Raw genomic sequence first — 25,000 nt, forward strand, 5'->3', positions numbered from 1 at the left:
AGCTTCCTGTCCGTGGCTCAGGAGCGGCGGGACGCCGACCACTTTAAGTTCCAAGGCGACGTGACTCAAAGTGCGGCCTACATCCACGGCAGCGACCTGTGGAAGAAAGTCACGACGCGCCTCGGCACCGACCTCACGCGGTACCTGCTGGAGAGCTGCTCCGTGTTCGTGGCGGTTCCCCCTTCGTGCGTTTTCCAGGTGTGCGGCGCGCCCGTCTACGACCGGGTGTCCGTGACCACCGCCTCCAGCGGCTTTTACCTGCAGCCTCGGTGCAGGACGCGCGTCGCCGCTCGGTTCGGAAGGACTCGAGGTGCGGGGACCTCGAGAAGGGGTCGGGAAGTCGGGCGCGCCTCTGTCAGCGGGGCGAGGAACGAGGGGGACGCGAGAATAAAGACGGGGAAAAGAAAGAGGGTTGCTGACCAGAAGGGTGAGGAGGAGCCTGCGACTTGTTCGGGAAAGAGGAGACGAGTAGAACGGGAAGAGGAAGGACGACCCGCGTCTGTGGAACCGACAACGTCTACAAGGCCTTTGGAAAACCGCCCTGCCGGTTCCAGACAGCCTGTTGAAATGCAAACGACAGTAATTCCCTCGGATGGAGGACCCAGCTGGCGGCCGGGGACCTCCCCTCCTCTGGCGCCCTCGCAGAGTTTCATCCGCACGCTGGGGCTCCTGTACGGGGGCAGGGGCATGCGCGGCTTCCTCCTCAACCGGAGGAAGAAGAGCGCGGCCGGGTGCAGGAGGCTCAACGGGCGAGACTTGGTGCGGTCGGTCTTCTTGGAGGGGCTGCCGCTGCTCAACGGGCCGGAGGGGAAGCCGAGGAAACTCCCCCGCCGCTTTTTTAAAACGCTGCCCTTGTTCAGTCAGCTGTTGCGTCGACACAGGAGCTGCCCCTACACCCGGATACTGCAGAGGACGTGCCCCGCGGCGGCGGAGGGGCGCGATGCCCAACAAGCGGAGCTGAGCTCCCTCTTGCCTCGACACCACGCGCCCCGCAGGGTCTACCTGTTCGTCCGGGAATGCCTCTCCGCCGTGATCCCTCGGGAGCTGTGGGGCTCCGACCACAACCGAGTCCGGTTCTTTTTCAGGGTCCGGGGCTTCCTGTCCAGCGGGAAGTTTGAGCGGCTCTCGCTGGCGGAACTGATGTGGACGATGAGGGTGAACGACTGCGATTGGCTAAAGATCAGTAAAACCGGTAAGACCGTCGTCGTAGTGCGCGACCTTCTTTCACCTGCCGCGTGTATTCAGACTGACTCGACCAAAAAAGAAAACACCCGCCCGCTCGTCTTGTAGGTGGGGTCCCGCCCAGTGAGCTCTCGTACCGCACACAGATCCTGGGTCAGCTCCTGAGCTGGCTTCTGGACGGGTACGTGGTGGGCCTGGTTCGAGCCTGCTTCTACGTCACGGAGAGCGCGAGCCAGAAGAACGCCGTCCGGTTCTACAGACAGGAAGTCTGGGCTAAACTGCAGGACTTGGCCTTCAAGTACACACAAACACACACACACACTTACACTCTCCCGCAATGGTTTGTGCTCGTGCAGTGACGGGAGACACACTACTTTGATTTCATTTATAGAATGCACCTCTCCAAGGGTCAGATGGAGGAGTTGTCTCCGGCTCAGGTGGCGGCCCTCCCCAAATCCACCGTGGTCTCCCGCCTGCGCTTCATTCCCAAGACCGACAGCATGAGGCCCATCACGCGAGTCGTGGGAGCAGATGCCAAAACCAGGGTGCGTCTCCATTGTGCCGTTCAATGTTTCCTCACACAGACCCATGAGTTGCGTGTGCGTGAGTTGGGATGCACCTGCTGCATCCGGTCGCTATTAAATTCTCTCTTTTATATGTTATTGCATACCAGAATTTGAATTTCTGTCATAAGCCGTGAGCAATTTGATGCTGCAATGAAAAAGTTTACTTAGCTGGAATTAGCTGGTGTTCAATAAAACTATATATGTATTATAGTCCTTATGCATTTAAGGCTTTTCTCTGCCCCTGCAGGGCTACCGAGGGCGTGTCCGGGACCTGCTGGACATACTGCGGGCCTGTGTGTGCTCCACTCCGGCCCTCCTGGGCTCCACAGTGTGGGGCATGACGGATATCCACAAGGTGCTGCGCTCTATAGCCCCGGCCCAAGAGAAAGAACCACAACCCCTCTACTTTGTTAAGGTCGGTTATTGTAGTTTCTTTGTTTGTTATTATTGCACTTTCAGAGGGTAGAAGAAAATGTTCGGGATGCCTTTTTATGCACTCGTTATCATACATGCTTGTGATAATATGGCTACATTAAGCATTATACTGTAGTTTTAGCAGTTTAAACGGAGAAAAACTGAGTCAAGTCTTAAGTTAAATGCTGTTTGCGCCTTCATTCGGTCTTTTCTGTGTGTTTTTAAGGTGGATGTGAGTGGAGCCTATGAGAGTCTGCCTCATGACAAACTCAAGGAAGTGATTGGCCAGGCTCTGACACCCGTCCAGGAAGAACTCTTCACCATCCGTCGCTATGCAAAGATCTGGGCCGATTCCCACGAGGGCCTGAAAAAGTCCTTTGTTGCACAGGTACACACACACACACACACGCACACACACACACACACACACACACACTCACACTCACACTCACACTCACTCACTCACTCAGGCCCAAACCTTCGGTTCTTAATAGTGAGCGCAAGTGCCTCTGAGCTGCATTCTCTCCTCTGACCACCAGGGGGCGACTCCTCTATGAGAAAATGACTCTACTTCTCTCTTGATGTATTCCCTCAGTAAACATTGTAAACATGAGTTTAGTTTTAAGTCTTCTTCAATACAGTGTGATGTTCATTTAGTACATTATGGTCTGTTAGAGTCAAACAGACCATGAAGAAGGGGTTGCTTTAGGGGCGGGGCTACAAGGTGATTGACGGGTCGCTATCATGGCGTCGTCCGTTCTGGGAGTCGTCCGTGTTTTTGTTTTCCAACTTTAATGATCTCACAAAGTGCATTTTTACTTCATGAAAATGAATTGTAGCTTTTTGTTCCAGTAAAAATGACCTTCTTCAGCGCCCCCTTGTGTCACTTCTTATAAAAAAACAAGATGGCGACCGGCAAAATGCCTGTTTCTCATGTTTGTTATTGCAGGCAGATTTCCTGGAGGGTAGCATGGGCTCCACCAACATGAAAGGGTTTGTGTCGTCCCTGCAGAAGAAAGGCAAAGTGCATCATGCTGTACTGGTCGAGCAGGTGAGAGGGTCGTCCTCAAAAGTGCTTTTTTTAAATAAGGAAGTTTAAGCATTCTTTTGCACCTGAGCAATTATTTTTCTTTGCTTCTTAGCATTTCTCCTCGGACCTTCACGGCAGAGAGGCGTTGCAGTTCTGCACCCAAATGCTGACCGGCAGTGTTGTTCAGTTTGGCAAGAAGTAAGCACAACGACATCAAACAGACGGACGCGTGAGCGGCATGTCTTCGCTCACTCCGAAATGCGATTGCGTGGCACAAAAATTAATTTACACAACACGTTTCCTTTTTTTTTTCAGAACATACCGCCAGTGCAGAGGGATTCCTCAGGGATCGGTCGTGTCCAGTCTGCTCTGCTGCCTCTGCTACGGTCACATGGAGAACGGCTTCTTCAAAGACATCACTGAAAACAAAGGGTACGGACGGGGCAGCCGGCTGCTGCTGCACATGTAATGCCACATCTGCAGCAGCAGAGGGCAGTCGCTATTCTGTATTCACCGTTTGTGTTATTTTCCACTCTCTCTCTCTCTGTGTGTCCTGTAGATGTTTGATGAGACTGGTGGATGACTTCCTTCTGATCACGCCCGACTTGCACAACGCCCAAACCTTTCTCAAGTATGACGCACACACACAGTTAGTTTTTTCATAACACATTGATGCACATTGATAAGGGCCCTCGTCCAACAATTATCTTTTGCTCTCTCTTTTTCCAAACCATTCCTTTAACTGGAATAAGATCATTGTGATTCAGAATTTTTTTGACATAGCAGTTGTTAATGGCGTCTCCCCCCCGTTGTGCGTAGGATCTTGCTGGCCGGGGTGCCGCAGTACGGTCTGGTGGTCAACCCGCAGAAGGTGGCGGTCAACTTCCAGTGGGCGGGCGGCGTGGCCTCGTGTCCCGGCATCCGCGTGCTGCCGCCTCGCTGCCTCTTCCCGTGGTGTGGACTGCTGCTGGACACACAGTCACTGGACGTCTACAAAGACTACTCCAGGTGAAGCGGCTCCAAAGTGACACTGCAGAATGATTGCTTCAAGTTATTTGGGGTATTTGTTTAGGTCTTTATGGTTTTATTGTACTTCATGCCTTCCTCGGGACGACTTCCAGTTTAGTGTGGATGATTCGTGTTTTTACATTTTCATTTTTTTGTGCATCGTTGCTTTTTTCATTCTCTTTTCCGTCTCCCGCAGCTACGCAAACCTGTCGCTGCGCTACAGCATGACTCTGGGCTCCTTCCACTCACCCGGGCGGCAGATGAGGAGGAAGCTGATGGCCATCCTCAGACTCAAGTGTCATCCATTGTTCTTGGACCTGAAGGTCAGGGAAATGATGGTGTCAACGACCAGCCTTTTCTATCGAAGAGCTTGTAAAGTAACGGGACCTCTGCAACGGTTTAGTTCTTCCACTTCCACTGTTCAAAAAGGCTCTCGACCCCAATACGTGTTCATGAGAAGCAACACAAACATGCATAAGCTGTGTGCCTCGAAGGATACAGCTTACAAACTGAGTCTGCCCTTTTATCAACTTGTAGAGTCAACAATTTGCATGAAGACCAACTTGAAGCTCCTCTAAAACAGCAACTAAGTTGTAAATAACAGTTGAAAAATTGTCAAGTTCAACAAAAAACAAGTTTATGACTTTCAGAAAAGGGAGCAGATTGATAGTAAATGCATTGAAGACACAGACAAAACATATCAAGGAACATAAAATATAACTAGTTAATATCGGCATTGTTACATATCACATACTTATGTTACCAAGAGTTTGCTGCAGGTTGACCTTACATACATCTTTTTGCATTTAATTGAGATGTATCTATGAAGTGTAAGTCTTACACACACAAACACACACACTTTTGTTTCTCTCACTTTAATTTCATTCCTGCAACCTTTCGCTGTCGTGCTTCTTCTCTTTCTCAGACCAATTCTCTCGAGGCCGTCTACAAGAACATCTACAAGCTGGTGCTGCTTCATGCATGCAGGTAAAGAAAGACATCTCTACATTTATGTTACTGTTGTCAGATAAAATACTAAGATATAACTGTCTAATATTCAGATTTAAATCAATTCAACGGGCAATATAATGTGAATAATTAGTCTCCATGTCCGGCATAGTATTGAAATACAGTTACAATAAACTCTCACTTTGCAGTTCTCCCATGTGCTCATTTAAAACTGCTATTAATGAGATTGGGAGCATTAATATTTCCTCTGGGCAACATGATTCTCCACTTTATCTTCACATTGCAAACAGTTGCTTGCTTCTATAGTGATGCTCTGAGTATCACATTTAGCACCTTTCAGCACTGAGAGGGTTATCAATCAATAACTGCAGCTGAGAACTGATTGTTCCCTCTCTTAACTCAGGATGTAAATGTCTGACTGGGCAGGGCCTCGATCATTTTATTCTCTTTTCTCCCCCTCTGTGTTTTTGTGTGTTTTGTTTCTCGCGTTAGGTTTCATGTGTGTGCCCAGAGTTTGCCCTTCGGTCAGACGGTTGCTAAGAACCCCGTCTACTTCCTGCAGATGATATTGGATATGGCCGAATACGCCAATCAGCTCATCAGGCTCAGCAACAAAGGCAACATTTCCCCCTTTTTTTGTTGTATACATCAGGAACAACAAATTATTTGAAGCAATATCAAGCTCTTTTCTTCATCTTCTCGTCAGGACTGATTCTTGGCAGTAAGACCCAAAGTGGCGTTGTGCAGTTTGAAGCAGTGGAGCTGCTTTTCTGTCTGTCTTTCTTGCTCGTGCTGTCAAAACACCGGCCTCTCTACAAGCATCTGCTGCCACAGCTGCACAAACGTGCGTACCGTCTGGAAAGAAACGCACAACAGTACCACCTGCCAGCATTTTCTTTAGACTAGGATGGTGATACAGTTTACAAAGCATATTTCACAGAAACAGATTAAAGACAATGTTTTGCACAACACACACACACAGCAGAACAGTAAATCATGGCTCCAACTATTTAGATTATCAAATAATCGGTTATGATGTTGTTGATTTATAGATTAGTCTTTAAAATGGAAATTGCCAATCGTAAACTCCAAAAGACCAGAACCAGACGATTTGGCAAAAGAAACGAGTCTTTTACTGTCTAATCATCAACACAGACGCACTAAACGTGTTTGTTCAACGGCCAGGAAAGGACTGAACTGCAGGAAAGAGGTCACATTGAGAAAACTTTCCGCTAATGAACGATACGGGTCATTCACTTTGAATGTGGACTATGTGAAAGGTGAACAAACGCATGAATCAGTTTTATTGTTTCTATTACATTTTTACAGGTGCTGAAGTAGTTCAGGTGCATGCATTTTTACAGTTTACTGTCCCAAGAGAGGGGATTTGTCATTATTATCTGTCTGCTGTCTTCTTCTTGACAGGGAAGCGCAGTCTGGAGCGACGCCTGGGGGACATGCGGCTGGCCAGAGTCCGACAGGCCACGACCCCCAGGACGCCAGTCGACTTCTTGGCCATGCAGATGTAGACGACCAGCTTGTCCTAAGTGCAGCTCCCATTAAAACCACTTGTGTCTATTTCTTTGGACACTGATTTTTTTCTCATTCTCAGGTTTGAAATCCGTGATTTTTTTTGAGTTCTCTGATCTTTAGTGTGCCTGAAAGAAATGTGTCTTGTACAAAGTGCAGAGGAAATGTTTTTTTTAGAGAAAGATAAACAGTCCTGAGTCGTAAAACAGTGATAAACCCTCAGTCATAAACACAATAAATATGTATAATTTAAAATCCTCCAGCTACTGCACCGAGACCTCGTCCCAAAGCTGTTTGTGTCGCTGGACTTTGATTTACACTTTGTGGTAGTTTTCCACAAAGACACAACGTCACTTGGAGGACAATTTGCATGTAAATGAGTTCACAGAAGTGCTGTTGGCGTGTCAAGCGCAAAACTTGAGTGACAGCAGGAAGTTTTAGCTCCGATTTAAAAATGTTTTGTACAGTAGACGACAATGTCAGTTGTTTTTTTTGACCACTTTCACTGTAAACTAAATAAATCCACTTTTGTTATTTTGGACCACAGTTGTCAGTTCTTGATGAATCCCCATAAATGTAAACGTGCACCATTGTATGTCGGCTGTTCGTGGAAACAGAAGCAGCGACAACGATTTCGGATGACGTCCTTCTTTGTTCAGTGATGCGTCTGTTCTGTTTCAACCTCAAAGCCGTCAGAGCAGGAGGGATTCGGGTCTGTGCGAGCGGACGACTTCTTGATTCTACAGCAGATCAGTTTGTAGAGAGCAACCAGCGGGATGGAAATCACTGGTATGACAGAGAGGAGGATGATTATGGCAAACACCCAGTCTGGATAGGGCTTCACCTCCGTTTTGGGGAATAGTTCCTGAAGGGAAAAAGACAAAGAAGTGTACACAAAGAATATTGTAAGTCTTTGTTCTCCCTCTTTAAAAGCAATACAACTCTCATATCTGTTATAATTTGGTTAGCTTAGCATAAGTTAAAGTCCCTCTGCCCAACCAAGAAATATTTTCCAGAACGCTAACAAATGTGTTTACTTTTTTACTTTGTGTATGGTTTAAAGAAAGAAGATATAGGTAGTTATTCCTTTAAAGGTGCTGGTTGGCATATTAATGTACCTTTTGGACAGAGCCAGGCTATCTGGGTCACCATTCTTCCAAAGCTAATTTCCTGCAGGGCTAGCTTCATGAACGTGCATCAATCGTCTTATCAATCTTAAAGCAAAAGGCTGTTAACTCTGTCTAAGAACGTAAAAGTATTCCTCTAAACCCGCATTCATTTATGGGTACCACCCAAAGTGACCCGACAAGTAAAATTAATATATACAATGGCCGTGTCTACTACCGAACACTTTACGAAGAGCACTATAACACAGTGCACTGCTGATAAGCGCTGTACCAAATGGAACACTTGCGTTAACCAACTGCCGGAAGTGACGTCCGCAAATCTGCTCGCGATACCCGCGAAACTAAAACTGACAAAATGAACGCACTTCTTACCCTATTTTCGTCCCTTGTGTTCCCCTTTCTCTAACTCATGTGGAAACTGCGACACCTCCACAATCGCGGCAGGAGGATTTAAATAAATTAATAAAAAGATGGCGAAATGGCTCCTCCACTTCCGCTACGTGGCCAAGATGGCGCCCGTTCACTGCGCGGTAGTAGACACGGCCTCTTTCAGCTTTGTTTTTGGTCTCTAGCGGCTAAATGCTTCACTATGGTCACTAGCTAGTTGCTAACTTTGGTGCTGGCTTGAAGTGCACACTTCTAAACAATGCAACTAGTGGACGTGGCAAGGTGCTCAGTGTTGCCAGATTGGAAATGGCGAAGTATCGTTCCAAGGCTTAAAATGGTCATGTTTTGTAAGGGCGTAATAACTAGTTTGTGAAAGACCCAAAGAAACACAAATATCCAACAAGAAAAAATCCACAACGTTTTTGGAATCCCCGCCGGACGCATTTTTTATGTCTCTAAAAGAGGACATGTTTGGGAAAAAAAGGACGTCTGGTCACCCTAACTTACATAGACTATGTACTTACATAGGCTTTGTACTTACATAGACTATGCACTTACGTAGGCTATGCACCTACATAGGCTTTGTACTTACATAGGCTTTGTACTTACATAGGCTTTGTACTTACATAGACTATGTACTTACATAGACTATGTACTTACATAGGCTTTGTACTTACATAGGCTGGGTTCCATGCGGGATAAGTTGGGTGTTGTTGTGCCTGTACGACAATGTAGGAAATCAACACCACCAGGAGCATTAAAGGACTGATCACCATCCAGCATGCCTTCCAGAACATGTTGGGCTTCCTCCCCGTCATGAAGTAGATGTCGTCACTGAAACTGTAAGAGGATACGAGGACACCCACAGGAAATGTTAAGTACACCAGAAGCTCAATTTATACATGAATCCCATAAGCTGACAAGAGTGTTAAAACAAGTTACTTCTTCATTCCGTAGATATAAATGACTGCAATGATCTCAAATAATGCAACGATGAGCAGAGGTAAAGAGCCCACGTAGCCGTTAAAGATCTCCACCCAGTAGTTCCCCGAACCCAAGGTGAAGATGAGAGCCAGCAGGAAGGCTGTCAAGCAGATGACCACTGAGGACGTGAGAGAACAGGCAGATTTAAAATGCGTTACCGCTTCAAAACCCCTGAACTATACCTTTTAAAGCTTACCCGTTAGGACCCCGTCAGAGATCCACTCGGGCAGTAGTTTGAGGTCTTTGATGGGCGCGAGGACGCCCTCCAAGTTGCCGAACATGGAGGAGAGGCCCAGGCTGAAGAGCATGGTGAAGAACAGTATGGCCCATATCTGCGCACCTGGCATCTCTACCACTGCTTCGCTGAACACGATGAAAGCCAGGCCGGTTCCCGATGCGCTCTGGGACAGGAAGAGGAAAGGGAGGTAAAGAAAAACCCAGTATGCATTGTGTAAGGTTGGAGGTTGTGCCCACAAAGTCCCGTAGAGGGCGGAGTTAGGAAGTTACGATAATGTAACCCTTGTTCTATAGACACTGGTGAAGCCCTCTACCAATGGGGCCCTGCTGCTCCAATGCCACTCGCTGAAAAGGGTGTAGGGTGTCTAGGCTGTCCTTTATACAGTGTGGGGTTTGCATGCATTTGGGTGGACACGTCTTCATCGGCCAGCTACTCTTACGCAAATGTAAAGAGAGTTCAACCCGTAGATTCCAGTCGTGGGCTGCTCCTTTGTTTATAGAACTAAGGGTACAACAACGTAACCTTCGCGACAATACCTGGTCCAGGAATGTTTGCAGGTCACAGTGCCTCAGGTCCACACTGGCCACCTCACTTGCAGACGTACGATTGAGATACTCCAACCATTGATCATAGTTGTCCACTGTCATGTTCTGGTCTGGAAGCTCAAAGTGGTTGGTCAGGGCCAAGATGTTCCTGCAGATCGGACACCAAAAAAATATTCTGCCTCGTTGGTATCGCCAAAGAAAAATAATAAATGTTTTAATAACATGGCACATGTGTGCATGTACGCACTCCTTCATGCAGGAGTTGAAGGCGTTGTTGGCTTTAAATCCCAGGATGGAGAAGATGGGGATGGCGCCGTAGAGCGATGTGGCACTATTTATCACTCCCACTAGGACCGCATCCATCTCACAGTCGTTTCTAACGGACACAGATCAGAAGAAAAGTCACACACAGAGCATCATCCAGATTATACTGTCATGGGGTAGTTTTCCCTCATTACTTCTCTGCATTATAGCTGGAGAACGCTATCAGCCCGCCGAAGGCCACAGAGAGCGAGAAGAAGATCTGTGTGGCAGCGTCCAGCCACACCTGAGGGGTCATCAGTATCTCCCACTACAAGCGTGCGTAAACACAGCACATAAGCTCACCGTGTCCTGTGCATACAGTGGTACAATCAGCCGGTGCTAGAGAGTGGACTAACTCACATCCGGAGTGAAGAGGTACACCAGTCCAGCAGTCGCTCCAGGCAGAGTGAGGGCCCGGATCAGGAAGATGGTCAGCACCAGGTAAGGCAAGATGGCGGTCACGTACACGACCTGAAACACGCGACACGGGCCTTCATTAACTCTTTCCTTCCTACAGCTCTACTGGGATTGTCAGCAGTGATGTTGTTATGGTTGATGATGAAACGGGGCGTCTGTTCTTCGCCCGCATGAACGGACCTTCCCCATGGACTCGAGGCCTCGGATGAAGCAGATGTAGACCACGCACCAGGCGCTGGCCAGACAGAGGACCATCCACCACTGCAGAGAGCCGCTGGTCTCGATGTCGGGCGTGACGTTCAGGGTGTCACGGTACCAGAAGTAGTTTGCTGGAGTGCTCTTCACACACTCCGCATTGTAACCTGCAGGGATGCATACAATAATGACATCTATGCCGATCTTAAAGTTGCAAAATCTGAAATTTAGAATATTAACGAAGCAGAAAACGATCAGAATATATATATATATATATATATATATATATATATATATATATATATATATATATTCACCCTTGTGTTGTAATCCGAGCATAGTTTAGCTAAAGAAATCTGAAATATGTACTCATAAAACATTTTATTATCCTTATAAGATTCCTGAAAACAAATGAGAGCATAGTGTATGCTCTTAACCTCTTCACACATTTGATTATCTCCTTTTATTTGATGTTGTGTTGCAAGATCCCTTCGTGCCATAAAATAATAAAAATCCATTAGTTTTCCAATTCAATCCGACCTATAATGTGACATAAATGTTGTTTTATGGTCGCATGTTTATGAGTTCCTTTGCAACGTATCATTATTACACGGGTGAATCAGACAGCTTGTGTTCACATTAAATGTTACGTATGCTGTTATTGGTAATACTTCTGCCACTGACCAACGTATGGAGGGCAGCTGGAAGGACTGACGGTGGCTCGTGTTACCTGTGAGGTTGTCATTGAGAGGGCACTGGCTCCACGGCAGCGGGTTTTGGAAAGAGTGAAAGAGGTACCAGAGCACCCAGGCTAGGAGGGTGTTGTAGAACATGCACACCAGGAATGACACCAGCATGGAGGAAATGCCTACGCGTGAGGAAATACATGATGAACAACAGGAGAGTGCACAAGCTGACCACGGCCGAAAGGCGTGATGCACGTCACCCACCGACTCCACCCAGGAACGGCGAGATGGAGTTCCAGACACCGACGCTGCCCATCCGGAGCCTCTGTCCTATCGCCAGCTCCAGGTAGAGCAGCGGGAGGCCCTCGAACACCAGCGCTATCAGGTAGGGGATGAGGAACGCACCTGAAGACACGAAGCAAACGTTGACCTCGCAGTGAGTCCACCCCTCCAGGTCTCACTGCACTCTGGTCCCGCTAATGATCTGGATTTTCTTTTACTACCTCAAGCCAGCCATTGAAAGGAATGCAAGTTATGTTTTGTGTGTATATATACATATATATGTGTGTGTATATATATGTGTGTGTGTGTAGATATGTGTACATGTGCATGAGGTTGTGTATGCCTATATACATAGTATGTGTGTGTAAATGCAGGTATACCCCTCTATATTTTTTTTAATCCCCTATATAATTTGTATGATTATGTGCATGTGTATCTTTATGTACATGTATCGTACACATCTTTTCTTTATATGCATATCTAGAAAATCAATACAAATTCCATCACAAAGAAGAAGAAAAGCCAGCCATAGGAAGGGAGATTTCAGGCTTTGCTGTGCACTGATCTCCAGAAATACATAAAATACATTTCAAGCACTATGTAAACACTGGATGTGTTGTTGTTGTTGCTGTTTTATTCAGTAAAGATGGATTTTGGGGGATTTAGTTTGGAACTGCAGAGATTTCACTGGAACTATGAGTAAATACAATGTGGTGTTCAAGCAGAAACGATCCCTATTGTTCACTACGAGCGCTCACACATCAGCTGACTGGCCTCGTCCGTTCTTCAATGACTAATTACACTGAGGCACAAAGATAATCCACAATTTTATTTTCATTTCAGTTTCTCATAATCGGTGAAAATAGTTAAAAGTTACAAAGGAGATAAAACGTATGAATCTTGATCAGTCTGGTGCATCCTGGCATCTCACCTCCTCCGTAGATCTGGCACAGGTAAGGGAAGCGCCAGACGTTGCCGATTCCCACTGCAAAGCCAATGCACGTCAGCAGGTACTGGACCTTGTTGTCCCATTTGGGTCTCTCCACCCCGGAGGAGTCCTTTGCTTTGCCCATCCTCAGCCGGCGAACAAAGAGCACAGTCCCGGCTCGTCTCCGTGTTCCTCCTTTGGCGCGTTAGCGTCTCTACTGTTGGTTAATCAGTTGCAGCTCTTAAGTCAGGGTTACAGATTGTATTGTTTCCTCAGAGGAAATCAGGCCACAGGGATTTCTTGTAAAACCTTGGGCATGTTGAGGGTTGAATGGTTAAACTTTAGTTTGTTTTTAAATGCTCGGACTCAGATTAATGGATAACCCGGTGATGCTGCTTTAATGAAGCCGGTAAGAACGACACCTCCACGACAGAGCTGAAGCTTTGTGTCAAACTAAAGAAAGAAATGCATCAAATTAAAATGGACACTCAACTACCAGGGAAGTGTTCATGTTTCTCCAGCGTCTCTGTGGGTTTTCTTCACCTGCTCCAATGTGAAGGCGTGAAGAAATACAACAATCAATTCAATGTTTTAAGTCTCAAATAATGTGAAAACACTTTTGTGGATCTTTTGGAAAACCTACTGTTTATTGGATATGTTCGTTTGACCCGATACAACTTGTAAGATGCAAGAACACTTTCTTTCTCTTCACAGTCTTTGAACAAAAAAGATGTTATTCACTTTTTTTAAATAGTTTTTTTTATTGAACAGGTTCATTATTGTTATTGATTACAAGTTAGAGATGTAAGAAGAGAATCAACGGAAACCAACAAAAGAACAAAGAAACTCACGCTGCCTCTCCCGTGCTGAGCTGGTGAAACGTCATAGGCCTACCCAAGTGCATTCTGGTCCGGTACACGCCCACATGTAAACCACAGGTGCACGACGCATTACCCAATTTATTAACCAATAACCAATCCAAAGACTAAATAACAACTACAAATAATTAAACTAAAACTATCAAAAGAAACAATACTACTTGTGAATAAAAATAACTTAGAATATTCAATAAACAGCTCCTATAAATCCACTATTTCAGACAATATCTTTGTGAATTATGAAAGTCCTGCCGGGTGCAAGGCAAGGATGAAACAATGTCGCTGTGATCGTGTTGGAGATGACGATGATGAAGAATCTAGAAGCAGAAAAATAAAGTGACATTTAATCTGAAACTCTTCATGTTCAGAGACGCGACCGGGCGTGACACGCAAATAATAGCTCATTTCTGAATAATAAAGCAAATATATTGTTTATGTCACGAAGGACAACTTACTGTTTGCAAGTCTGAATCCTGAAATAAAGAGAAGAGAGTACAGGATTGAATATTAAAAGAGTGCATGAAAGAAAACCTTCCTGCATGAATTTCACGGATTTCTGCTTTTACTCAAACGTGTCAGAGCAGAAATCCTCTCACCACTCTTGTGCCTGCAGCATATAAAGAGTCCAGCGATGCCGAGTGCAAGAAGCAGCAGGAGGACGACGGCGACTCCGACGGGGAACTTCAACGGAGAAACTGAAACATAAAACATTCACACTTTGTCTCGACCACAGCATGGAATATGTTTAGTTTATGACGGCTTTGACGAGGAGGATGTTCTCCTAGAAATAACTGGCAAAAGAAGAAGAAGAAGAAGAAGAAGAAGAAGAAGAAGAAGAAGAAGAAGAAGAAGAAGAAGAAGAAGAAGAAGAAGAAGAAGAAGAAGAAGAAGAAGAAGAAGAAGAAGAAGAAGAAGAAGAAGAAGAAGAAGAAGAAGAAGAAGAAGAAGAAGAAGAAGAAGAAGAAGAAGGGAGGAGGTTGCAAACCAGATGATCCTTTTAGGATTAAGTGCAGGGTCACGATGTTAGTTTTTCTTCCGATGTCCATCCCTCCTGGTCTCAGTCTCACCTGCGTTGGTCCTGATCACAGCTTCATCCAGTCTGGTGACGATGTTCTTCTCCACACCAGACAGCTGAAACACACACTCGTACCTCCTCCAGTCTTCAGCCGGGACGGAGGAGAGTTTCAGGTCGACGCTCATCTGGAAGGTTCCATCGTGGTTGTGGAGGATCTCTCCGTGGTCCACGTCCTCGTGGAGCTCCTCTCCATCTTTCCTCCAGAACAGTGAGGCTCTGTCCGGGTAGAAGCCTGTAGCGTGGCAGCAGACTGGAGAGGAGGGAGACTTCTGGAGGAGAGACACCAAGGGAAGCTCTGGAGAGAGAGAGAGAGAGAGAGAGAGAGAGAGAGAGAGAGAGAGAGAGAGAGAGAGAGAGAGAGAGCGAGAGAGAGAGAGAGAGAGAGAGAGGCTCTTGGGATTTTAAACAAGCAAGAAAGCTGTTTGTATGACTTGGGCTGACATGTTACGCATCGATGTAAATAAATCAGTTTAAATATTGACACACCTTCATATCTCACTCTGGACAGTACAGACACCATGTGATGGAACTCAAATGCACATCATGCAGTCTATCAACCCCACCAGGGGCGACAAAGTCTTGTTCATGGTAATAATACAACACTAAGTGAATTATTACTAGTGATTTACTGCACTATTATCTGCATACTTAACATAACTCAATAACAACAAATACAACTTAAATCTGGTGGTTGTGAGATTATAAATGGAGTGAAGATAAAGTTCTGCTTCACAAATCTCTACTCATTGTTGAGAATGCTTTTGTAATCTGTGCGTATTTGGGGAATAAATAATAATTTGACCTCTTACAGTCGTGAACAGTACAATTGATTGTTTTTACGGTTGAATTATTTGAGAGGTTTAGACAGGAAATGTCTCTTTGTCCTTGTCTCTTTCACCTCAACAGAGCTGTTTATTATAATCTAAACCAAAGACTTTAATCATAACAACGTATTGTTATTTAAAGCATTGCAGGAGAAGCAGCAGCAGGAGTGCATGCAGCACGCTGTCAGACCTCTGCTGCAGTGAAATGAGAGCTTTTCTAAAGGGACCCTGGTCAGCGCAAACACGACTGCTTCTGTCCACAGGGGAAGTAGCTTTAAGAGAAGACACTTCAGGAAGAAGAAAAGAAGTGGAGAGGATGCCACAAATAAAAAACGATGCCATGAGGGGAGATAAACTATGCTCATATTTACTGTAGATTAAAAAAAAAACAGAAGAGGAGTCTGAAAATGTTTGTGTCATGCAGGCCCACACGTGACTCCACCTGTTTTCTGCAGAAAGCTCCTCCCATAGTGCACGTAATTCTTCAGCCAGTCAGGACATTTGTGGATGTAGTAATATTTATTGTATTCTAGTCTGGCTTTCTCAGTATCCCATCTCAGTTTGGTGGTGAACGCCTGCTGCTTTGGAGCAGTCCACGTCAGCGTCTGCAGGTCCAACGCAATGAAGTCTTCTCCGTCATAACCATACTGATTAAAACCAATAACCTCGCCGGTCTCGTCATCCCACTCGCAGCCGTTCATCCTCTGCAAAATGTGAACGCCTGACAGACGGAGGGGGGAAGTGACATCGCAGCAGGGATGATGATTAACGCATACGATCGAACAATAACAATATATACCTCAAAAAGGTTACAAAAAACACTTCACATGTTAAATATGGACCACCTCCAGTTTGGTTTAAGCGCCGCTTCAGGCCGTCAATGTTGTCTCTGAAGACCTTCTGATTGCCAAGACACTTGAGAGTGTACCAGTCCACGTGTTGTGGGTCGTCCTTCATTAAATCTCTCATCCAGTCCTGTTTGGGCTCGGCGGTCTTGAGGTTGCTGTCACAGTAACCCACCTGGACGCCATCGACCACCGCGGCGCCCACAAACTCTGGAAAGTTTGGGACTCCAGAACTTGCTGTGAGAAAATATTTCAGGGAGTGTTTCACTGCAGGACAAAAAAAAAAGAATATTTTCACAAAAATAAGGATAATTTAAAAAAACGTGTTAAATTACAATAAGCTACGTAAAGAATAGGATTGAGTCATGATAGCCAGTTAACACACATTGTATTGCCTTCTTACAGCAAATATTTGTTATTTTGCAATTGTGTACTTTTATTTATTAGTAGTATTATTAGCTAGTTTATATGTTGCAATAGTTGTTATATATACTTGTATTTACAAACAGTAATATGTATATATCCTCCCTAAAGATCTAGTTTGAACAGTGGCATGTGACAGAGTGAAAGTGAAACTATTGTTCCTGTGTCGCGTCACAGAGCGACTCAAATCCAACACGTTTCACAGCAGCAAGAATAACCTGAACGCGCCGTAATAAGAGAGTCACGTGGTGATCTTACCGGTAGATGCAACATGACACAAAAGGACTAACGCAAGTGATGTTTTCATGTTGTTTTGATGAGCCTCGCGCTGAAGGGGCGAGTCAGCTCATTGCATGCTCGAGTTTGATATCGGACATGCGCAGTCGGAGGGCGCGGCGTCTCATACAGCGTCATACAAATAAATACAAATCCCCACGTTTAGATACACATTTTCAATGGACATGAAATGTGTGGAAAAGTGAAATCTTGTCAGACGAGGAGAAGTACGACATTTCTCTCCTAAATGTAGTGCAGTAGAAGTATGATGTTGCATGAACTATAGTAATAATGTCATAATAAGTATAACAAATACCTCATCTTTGTAAGTATATGTGTTGAATACTATTGCTTAGCTATCCTACAGTCCTCCACTATATAGACAGGTACGAAGGTATAACACAAGCAACTCTCCATGAAACATATTTGTAACAACGTTTTATTCTGGCGTTTCTACATGTTTATACACATACAGCGATGGAAGAAGTACTTATATTGTACTTAATGTGAATTTAAGTACAATACCACAGTGTGTACATACTGTTTCTAGTAAAAAGTTCTGCACTAAAAGTGTAAAAGCATTAGCATTAAAATGCATTGCACATATATCAATGTTGCAGCAGATTACTGCAAACTATAAATGAAGTGTTGAACACACAATGAAGAAAACTGAACTCTATTAGTCAAATCTTACTAAAGTAGGACCCAAACTACTTAAGTAAATGTAGCCCAGCACTGCAAACATGTTTATACTAAATATAATGTATTGTTGTTGCAGTCGCAGAGAGACGGACCTACATCCTGTTCTCCTCCAGGATGCTGCTCCTGAGCCTGAAGCGATGAGTCAAAACACTGGTAAAATCTCGCGATATTTCAGGTGCAACCTCTTCACAAATCCATTTCACCCGAGTGTGACTTTTTTCTGATTATTTTTTTTATGAATATAAAAAAACAGCTTCACATCACACGATATTTTTCACGTGAAAAAAATATATAAAAATAAAACACATCCAGAGAGGCGACAAGGGAGCGCGGAACAGAGGCGGCGCTCTCGCGAGAATTCACAAGCTTCACTTGAGCGAATGCCACGTCTTACCAGCAGCATCAACGTGGACGTTAAAGCAGCTCGTTTATAACACGCGTCACACTGAGGACAGATCGTTATAACGCGGCCCGGCAGGCAGAGACATCCGACACGATCCGGTGAGAATGACCTGCGTGTTGTTTTGTCCCTGTGTGTCGCACTTATTGTTGTCCGTCCTGTTAGCTCGTGAAGCTAAGCTGGCTTTCTTTTGCAAGGCGCGCGTGACCCGCGAGCGCTCCTTGCAAATTGTGAGATTTAAAAGTTGACAGAAGAGTTTAAAGACAACAGAGCATCTCACACAGACACTAGCTAATGCTCACAATGGATAGGGACAATACACGTGAGTTAAACAAGAGTTGTGTTACATTTACAGTCCGCCCCCCCCAAATCCCTTAATGCATGTGTTTACCTTTACCTGTGGTGTCATTTCAAAATCTACACGGTTGTTTGAGATCTTATACAAAGCATATGGCACTTAACTTGTTGTGCTTAAACCACAACAAAATAAATGTGTCAAGTGAAACACCGACGTGTGTTTTTCTGCACACATAAATTATGGATTTAGCTTCCCAGAAGTTTGTAAATCAATTTAAATCGGCCCCACCTGCAACATTGAAGAGATGCACACATCATGCATGCACTATTATGATCCACTAATATAATGCCGTGGATAAAGTATTATACAAAGGGAGCTTATGCATTACGATTGCTAGTACTTTTACTGAACAAGATTTTGGATGGATAAAAGATAGATGAGATATTGCTCCGTTTACTTGAGTAAAACATCTGAGTTCTTCCTCCACCACTGACCATGACGCAGCAAAATGCATGCAAACCAAATAATAGTGCAATTTGAATACCTGCCATGTTGGCACTAGAATACAAACCGGCTGATCTCATGAAAGAAAGGAGAGCTCCGTGTTCAGATGGATAGCAGACATGTGATGCTTAACATGCTGCAAAACGTTTGGAGGTTCTTCCTTGCACGAGGAAACAAGTCTACTGCAACTGTTTTTCATTTTTAAGCAGTGATTTCCCCCCAAATGTTCCCCACAGTTTATTCAGGACCGAGACGCTAAACGCTGCAATAGATTGTTGCTCCTTCTCTAACATTACAGCTGTTGCAAGTGCCGGAACGTCCTGCTTCCTTCCTGCTTCCTTCCTGCTTCCTTCCTGCTTCCTTTCTGCTTCCTTTCTGCTTCCTTCCTGCTTCCTTTCTGTTTCCTTTCTGCTTCCTTTCATCTTCCTTAATGCTTCCTTTCTGTTTCCTTTCTGCTTCCTTGCTGCTTCCTTTCTGCTTCCTTCCATCTTCCTTAATGCTTCCTTTCTGTTTCCTTCCTGCTTCCTTCCTGCTTCCTTCCTGCTTCCTTTCTGCTTCCTTCCATCTTCCTTAATGTTTCCTTTCTGTTTCCTTTCTGCTTCCTTTCTGCTTCCTTCCTGCTTCCTTCCTGCTTCTTTTCTGCTTCCTTCCATCTTCCTTAATGCTTCCTTTCTGTTTCCTTTCTGCTTCCTTTCTGCTTCGACACGTAAAAAAATATGGATAATTTTCTGCCCTTTCTGGGATTTATTTCCGTTGCACGTGAAGCTATTGGTTCACGTGCATGAACAAAATGTTGACAATTGAGAAGGCAGAACATGCGTGAATCATTTCCCCGTGGTGTTCGAGACAATGATATATTCTATTCATAGTGTTTGTGTCCTCACTGTCTCTCTCCAGATAATATGGGCTGTGTACGTCTGCTGGCGCTGACGCTGGCCACGTCTGCAGTGCTCCTGTTGGCCGCCCGTTCAGCCGCCGCCCACAGCCATTCCCATGGCGACCACGGCCACGGCCACCATCACCACGGCCACTCCCACGGGGAGGACGATCACCAGGAAGACGTGAGGATGTTCCACGGAGCGAGCAAGTGGAGCGCCCAGGCCAACCTCCCCCAGGACGAGGAAGAGGACCACGGGCACGATCACGGGCACGCCCACGATCACGGGCACGCTCACGATCACGGGCACGCCCACGATCACGGGCACGCTCACGATCACGGGCACGCTCACGATCACGGGCACGCCCACGATCACGGGCACGATCACGGGCACGATCACGGCCACGCCCACGATCACGGCCACGATCACGGGCACGATCACGGCCACGATCACGGCCACGCCCACGTTCACGGGCACGCCTGCGATCACGGGCACGCCCATCATCATCAGGAGGAAGTGGTGCGGGTGCACAAGGAGGAGAGCGGACACAAACACGCCCACGGAGGGGAGAGGGTGAAGAGGGAAGCCGCGGGAGCGAAGAGGGACATGGTGGAGCTCTGGACTCAGGTGTGTTCATGGGTTACGATGGGAACAATGGGAACAATGGGAACAATGGGTCGATGACACTCGGGATGGACAGACTCTGTTTTGATCCTCATGCAGCAGCCATGTTTAAGATGCTGTTTACTTCCATTCAGCTACACGGTTGTTTGATGTGTAGCTGAGAGTGTGATGAGAAGATTTAATAATCCTGTTCGCATGGAACGAGTCGACATAACGGTGGTATCGGACTGCTCATCTGACTCTCTGCAAAAGTGTTCGTCGGTCTAAACATTGATTAATCCATTTGTACTGATCGATAACGATTCTCATAATCCAAGCGGCTCGGTTTCCTTTTTAACTCCCAGGTCCTCGTACACGTTTCACTGAGATTAGCATTCACAGAATAGGCTGGCGTGGCGTGACAGCAGCGTAAACCTCCCTCCGTTCCTGCCCGCAGGCCATCGGAGCGACTCTGCTCATCAGCGCCGCTCCCTTCCTCATCCTGTTCCTGATCCCGGTGCAGTCCAACAGCGACCAGCACCAGAACCTGCTCAAGGTGCTGCTCAGCTTCGCCTCCGGGGGCCTGCTGGGCGACGCCTTCCTCCACCTCATCCCTCACGCTCTGGGTGGGTAGTCCATCCAGTCTCCATCTGTTTGAGACAAACTGTCTGTTCAGGTGCTTTTTATAACGGGAAACACTTGAGTGTGAGAACGCTGCGACAGAGAAAATAGTCCCCTCTTGTTGTAAGAGGGGACTATTTCGTTCTCTGTATGTTCTAAGAGACAAAGCTCACCTCCATTTTGTTACTCTAACATGAGACGCTTCAACGCTGACGATGATGAAAGCGACGCGAAAACACAGACGCTGAACCTTTTTTTTTTTCTCTGTGTGCGAGTTTGATGTGTGTTTCCTGTTGTGTGGTACTTGTTGTGCGCAGAGCCCCACTCTCACCACGGAGAAGAAGACCACGGCCACTCGCACGCCAGTGAGGAGTCACACGGCCACGCCCACGGTACGCACATCATTACCGTCCTTCTTCTTCAGGTGGTCGTTTGTCATTGACAGGTGACATCAATACCCCACGAATACCCTGAATCTACTGCATATTGTTACTTATTCTGTAATTACTTAATATTGTGTATATATATATATGTGTATGCACTGTATATATATATGTGTATGCATTGTATATCATATATTATAGTTTTCTGCTGTAATAATAATGATAATACTAATACCCTGGGCCTGCTCAGGAGCGGCTCACGGTCACATGATGTCAGTGGGTCTCTGGGTTCTCGGCGGCATCATCGCCTTCCTGTGTGTGGAGAAGTTTGTGCGAGCGCTGAAGGGCGGCCACGGACACTCGCACGGTACGCCGACAGAATGTTATTTTATGGTTATGCATCAAATATTCACCCGCTAAAACTAGAAGTATTCCTGATTTGACAAAATGAAAAGTCTGCAGAATAACACAAACGTTTGTCGAACGAGCTTTAATATCAGCGTGAAATATCTTTTCAGCTTCGCCGAAGGAAAAGGACAGTGACGGAGAAGAAGAAAAGGAAAAGAAGAAGCCGAAGGAGGTGAAAGCAAGCAAAGACGAGGCGGTGCCGAAGAAAGAGGAGACGAAGAGCACAGGTGAGCAATATGTTGATTCTTTTTTAAAGAGGAAAACAAAGTAGCTCCACCTGCCGGTCAGTTACCGACCTAATGCTTTTGGTTATTTCGCTGCTGAATCGAGATCTTTTTGGCTTCACCTCACTCGGGTATGTGCTGCTGAAATGCGCCCAAACATTGTGACTTCATCCGACTGAAGCCAGAGGTCACGACCCTCAGAGGAGCCCATCGCTGCAGGAGCGCTGACCCTCTTCTGTCTCTCTCCGCCGCCGCAGACATCAAGGTGTCGGCTTACCTGAACCTGGCCGCCGACTTCACGCACAACTTCACGGACGGCCTGGCCATCGGCGCGTCCTTCCTGGTCGGCCCGACGGTCGGCGCCGTGACCACCGTCACCATCCTGCTGCACGAGGTCCCGCACGAGATCGGAGACTTCGCCATCCTCGTCCAGTCCGGCTGCACCAAAAAGAAGGTAACCGCTCCTCTAAGCTCTGAAGTGTGTGTGTATATATATGTGTGTATATATATTTATATATATATATATATATATTTATTATTATTATTATTATTATTATTATTATTATTATTATAGTAAAATAAATATTTAAGTAAATTATATGAATACAAATTTAGTTGTATAATTAATACAACTAAATACAAAATTTGCACGATTAAGTGTTGAAACATCAAGAATGAGCGAGGAGCCAATCGTAGGATTTTCAGCTCCATCAAACTAAATTCGGGTGTAATTTCTATGCAGATAAATTTGCAAATAAATGTTTTGTGTGTAAAAGAGCAAAACGACAAATCTGCCCATTTGTGATTTTTGTCTATAGAGCGTGTTCACCCTCGTGACCTGTACCCATAGCAACAAGCTTTGGCGGCCATGTTGGGTCCATGCACGGCATTGTTTTGCTGTGTTTTATGCCGCTTCTCTTAAGAAATGACTATTATATCCTGAAGGAGACACAGTTTCAGTTCAACACGTTGTGTCTTGTGATTATTGTTCTGTGTCTAATTGTTGGATGAGGGACTAATGATTCAGAATATTATCAGCTCAACAAGACAGGCTTGTACTTCAACTTGTCCAGCTTCTCAAATAATGCATCTAACTTACTTCGGCTTCACTCTGCGTATGAGCGTTGGGACTGTTCTCATGTGTTTGTTGAGACATCGGGTTGTGGGCACGTTTCCATTGACACACTCTCATCAATAATCTCCTTTAGTTTTGAGTGAAAATCAATGTCTTTCACTTGCGCAGCGGGAACTGTGGATGGAAACTTAGGAGGAAGCCATGAACATGGCAACGTGGCGATGTCTGCCTTTACTCTGTGATTCACTTCAAGGTCAAATAAAACACAAGCTACATGGGAACAGCTCTCAGCACGGCAGCCAAACAGTCACTGCTGGTCCTGAATGAGCTGGAAGCCGCTTCATCCAGACACTCGTCCTGGAGCCGGAGACAGCTGTGAGAATACGGAGAATAGTATGAACCCAGACACGGAGAATAATATGAACCCAGACACGGAGAACAGTATGAACCCAGACACGGAGAATAGTATAAACCCAGACACGGAGAATAGTATGAACCCAGACACGGAGAATAGTATGAACCCAGACACGGAGAATAGTATGAACCCAGACACGGAGAATAATATGAACCCAGACACGGAGAATAGTATGAACCCAGACACGGAGAATAGTATGAACCCAGACACGGAGAATAGTATGAACCCAGACACGGAGAATAGTATGAACCCAGACACGGAGAATAATATGAACCCAGACACGGAGAATAGTATGAACCCAGACACGGAGAATAGTATGAACCCAGACACGGAGAACAGTATGAACCCAGACACGGAGAATAGTATGAACCCAGACACGGAGAACAGTGTGAACCCAGACACGGAGAACAGTGTGAACCCAGACACGGAGAATAATATGAACCCAGACACGGAGAATAATATGAACCCAGACACGGGGCGCTGGATGTTCCGATGTTTGTGGTATTTTCACAACAAGCATAACGCAGAAATAGTTGTTGATGTCCCGTGGTCGATAGCGGAAATGAAAACTGTTTGACAGGAACGTGACCGGGCTTTGTGATGACGGTAACCGGTAAGTTCCGCCGCAACTGGTTGCAGAAAAGCGAATTAACCACATGTAGTGTCCAGCGAGTAAAATCAGGCAAAAAGCGTTTCAACGCTCATGGTGTAAACACGGCATAAGCCTGCAGACTTTTGTACGCCTCGAAACCACTGCCTCCTCTGGCGGCAGGCGATCTGCGTCAAACTGCTCATCCTGAATCCAAAAAGGTTCGATTTCAACCTCTGAAATCTTTCTTTGCTAACGCAGAAGGACATGAGGTTGCGGGGCTCTCGCATAATCACACAGTGGACTCGCTCGGTCAGCTTCTTCTGACATTTAATAGTTGGACCAAGATGGCGCGGTTGAGATGCTGACGTCACGTGAATACGCTGTATACATAATAAATCAGCTTGAATTGAACAAAAATTGCCATAAATCATCCGGTTTAAAGACCAAAAGGCTTTTGATCTGTCATCCGTCCGTCTGAAATATTGACGTGAGCGCCGCAGTAACCCTCTTCCTCCTCTTCATCCTCCTCCTCTTCAGGCCATGTGTCTACAGCTGCTGACGGCGTTGGGCGCTCTGGCCGGCACGGCCTGCTCCCTGCTGGCCGAGGGCGTGGGCGCCGCCGCGACCGCCTGGATCCTGCCGTTCACGGCCGGCGGGTTCGTCTACATCGCCACGGTGACCGTGCTCCCGGAGCTGCTGGCGGGCCGCTCCAGCTTCGGCCAATCGCTGATGGAGATTCTGGCGCTGCTGTTCGGAGTCGGCATGATGGTGCTGATCGCCGAGTA

General features: G+C 46.0%; 4 protein-coding genes across 7 annotated transcripts in view; 2 read left to right on the top strand and 2 right to left on the bottom strand.

Annotated features, from left to right (window-relative positions):
- The window catches only part of tert (telomerase reverse transcriptase), a 13,394-nt gene extending 6,154 nt beyond the window's left edge, over positions 1-7,240 (top strand). For 2 of the 3 annotated variants that reach the window (XM_068574979.1, XM_068574981.1), the window contains exons 2-16: positions 1-1,192; positions 1,291-1,480; positions 1,574-1,727; positions 1,996-2,163; positions 2,389-2,550; positions 3,112-3,213; positions 3,305-3,390; positions 3,508-3,624; positions 3,752-3,823; positions 4,012-4,200; positions 4,397-4,523; positions 5,126-5,187; positions 5,662-5,786; positions 5,876-6,013; positions 6,595-7,240. The exon at positions 1-1,192 is cut by the window's left edge and continues 84 nt beyond it. In XM_068574979.1, the coding sequence (XP_068431080.1) occupies positions 1-1,192; positions 1,291-1,480; positions 1,574-1,727; positions 1,996-2,163; positions 2,389-2,550; positions 3,112-3,213; positions 3,305-3,390; positions 3,508-3,624; positions 3,752-3,823; positions 4,012-4,200; positions 4,397-4,523; positions 5,126-5,187; positions 5,662-5,786; positions 5,876-6,013; positions 6,595-6,698 (2,988 nt within the window). In that variant the 3' untranslated portion in view covers positions 6,699-7,240. Of the gene's footprint in view, positions 1,193-1,290; positions 1,481-1,573; positions 1,728-1,995; positions 2,164-2,388; positions 2,551-3,111; positions 3,214-3,304; positions 3,391-3,507; positions 3,625-3,751; positions 3,824-4,011; positions 4,201-4,396; positions 4,524-5,125; positions 5,188-5,661; positions 5,787-5,875; positions 6,014-6,354; positions 6,450-6,594 lie in introns of all 3 variants that reach the window. The other variant, XR_011077401.1, reaches the window with a different exon arrangement.
- Positions 6,089-12,936, bottom strand: LOC137784383 (sodium-dependent neutral amino acid transporter B(0)AT3-like). The gene is made up of 12 exons (XM_068574982.1): positions 12,795-12,936; positions 11,846-11,986; positions 11,626-11,763; positions 10,881-11,062; positions 10,644-10,754; positions 10,439-10,551; positions 10,228-10,356; positions 9,972-10,128; positions 9,394-9,598; positions 9,156-9,315; positions 8,891-9,053; positions 6,089-7,564 (listed from the first exon to the last, which is right to left on the bottom strand). Exons 1-12 carry the CDS (start codon positions 12,934-12,936, stop codon positions 7,355-7,357), a joined length of 1,851 nt encoding a protein of 616 aa, XP_068431083.1. The 3' UTR covers positions 6,089-7,354.
- Positions 12,937-13,532: 596 nt separating this feature from the next.
- Positions 13,533-17,181, bottom strand: LOC137784385 (major histocompatibility complex class I-related gene protein-like). Of its 2 annotated transcripts, XM_068574984.1 has the most exons (7): positions 17,095-17,181; positions 16,414-16,680; positions 16,011-16,289; positions 14,737-15,039; positions 14,266-14,364; positions 14,125-14,142; positions 13,533-13,986 (listed from the first exon to the last, which is right to left on the bottom strand). In XM_068574984.1, exons 1-7 carry the CDS (start codon positions 17,141-17,143, stop codon positions 13,907-13,909), a joined length of 1,095 nt encoding a protein of 364 aa, XP_068431085.1. In that variant the 5' UTR covers positions 17,144-17,181; the 3' UTR covers positions 13,533-13,906. The 2 variants fall into 2 exon arrangements, with proteins under 2 accessions (XP_068431085.1, XP_068431086.1); XM_068574985.1 differs by lacking the exon at positions 16,011-16,289.
- A 999-nt stretch (positions 17,182-18,180) lies between these two features.
- Positions 18,181-25,000, top strand: part of slc39a7 (solute carrier family 39 member 7) — a 6,878-nt gene continuing 58 nt past the window's right edge. The window contains exons 1-8 of the mRNA XM_068574983.1: positions 18,181-18,315; positions 19,914-20,521; positions 20,955-21,123; positions 21,436-21,510; positions 21,752-21,868; positions 22,020-22,136; positions 22,391-22,587; positions 24,753-25,000. The exon at positions 24,753-25,000 is cut by the window's right edge and continues 58 nt beyond it. Of these exons, the coding sequence (XP_068431084.1) occupies positions 19,919-20,521; positions 20,955-21,123; positions 21,436-21,510; positions 21,752-21,868; positions 22,020-22,136; positions 22,391-22,587; positions 24,753-25,000 (1,526 nt within the window). The 5' untranslated portion in view covers positions 18,181-18,315; positions 19,914-19,918. The remainder of the gene's footprint in view (positions 18,316-19,913; positions 20,522-20,954; positions 21,124-21,435; positions 21,511-21,751; positions 21,869-22,019; positions 22,137-22,390; positions 22,588-24,752) is intronic.

Source organism: Clinocottus analis, unplaced genomic scaffold, assembly GCF_023055335.1.
Source record: "Clinocottus analis isolate CAN_PGR_092001 unplaced genomic scaffold, fCliAna1.0.p SCAF_14, whole genome shotgun sequence".
Classification (NCBI taxonomy): Eukaryota; Metazoa; Chordata; class Actinopteri; order Perciformes; family Cottidae; genus Clinocottus; species Clinocottus analis.

Coding starts and splice junctions, on each gene's coding strand:
- LOC137784385 (XM_068574984.1), bottom strand. CDS start 17,143: ATGAAAACATCACTTGCGTTAGTCCTTTTGTGTCATGTTGCATCTACC. Junction 16,681..17,094: donor GTGTCATGTTGCATCTACCG/GTAAGATCACCA, acceptor TTTGTCCTGCAG/TGAAACACTCCCTGAAATAT. Junction 15,040..16,010: donor GAGCTTTCTGCAGAAAACAG/GTGGAGTCACGT, acceptor CTCTCTCTCCAG/AGCTTCCCTTGGTGTCTCTC.
- LOC137784383 (XM_068574982.1), bottom strand. CDS start 12,936: ATGGGCAAAGCAAAGGACTCCTCCGGGGTGGAGAGACCCAAATGGGAC. Junction 10,357..10,438: donor TCCAGCTATAATGCAGAGAA/GTAATGAGGGAA, acceptor TGTGTCCGTTAG/AAACGACTGTGAGATGGATG. Junction 9,599..9,971: donor TGCAAACATTCCTGGACCAG/GTATTGTCGCGA, acceptor TTCCTGTCCCAG/AGCGCATCGGGAACCGGCCT.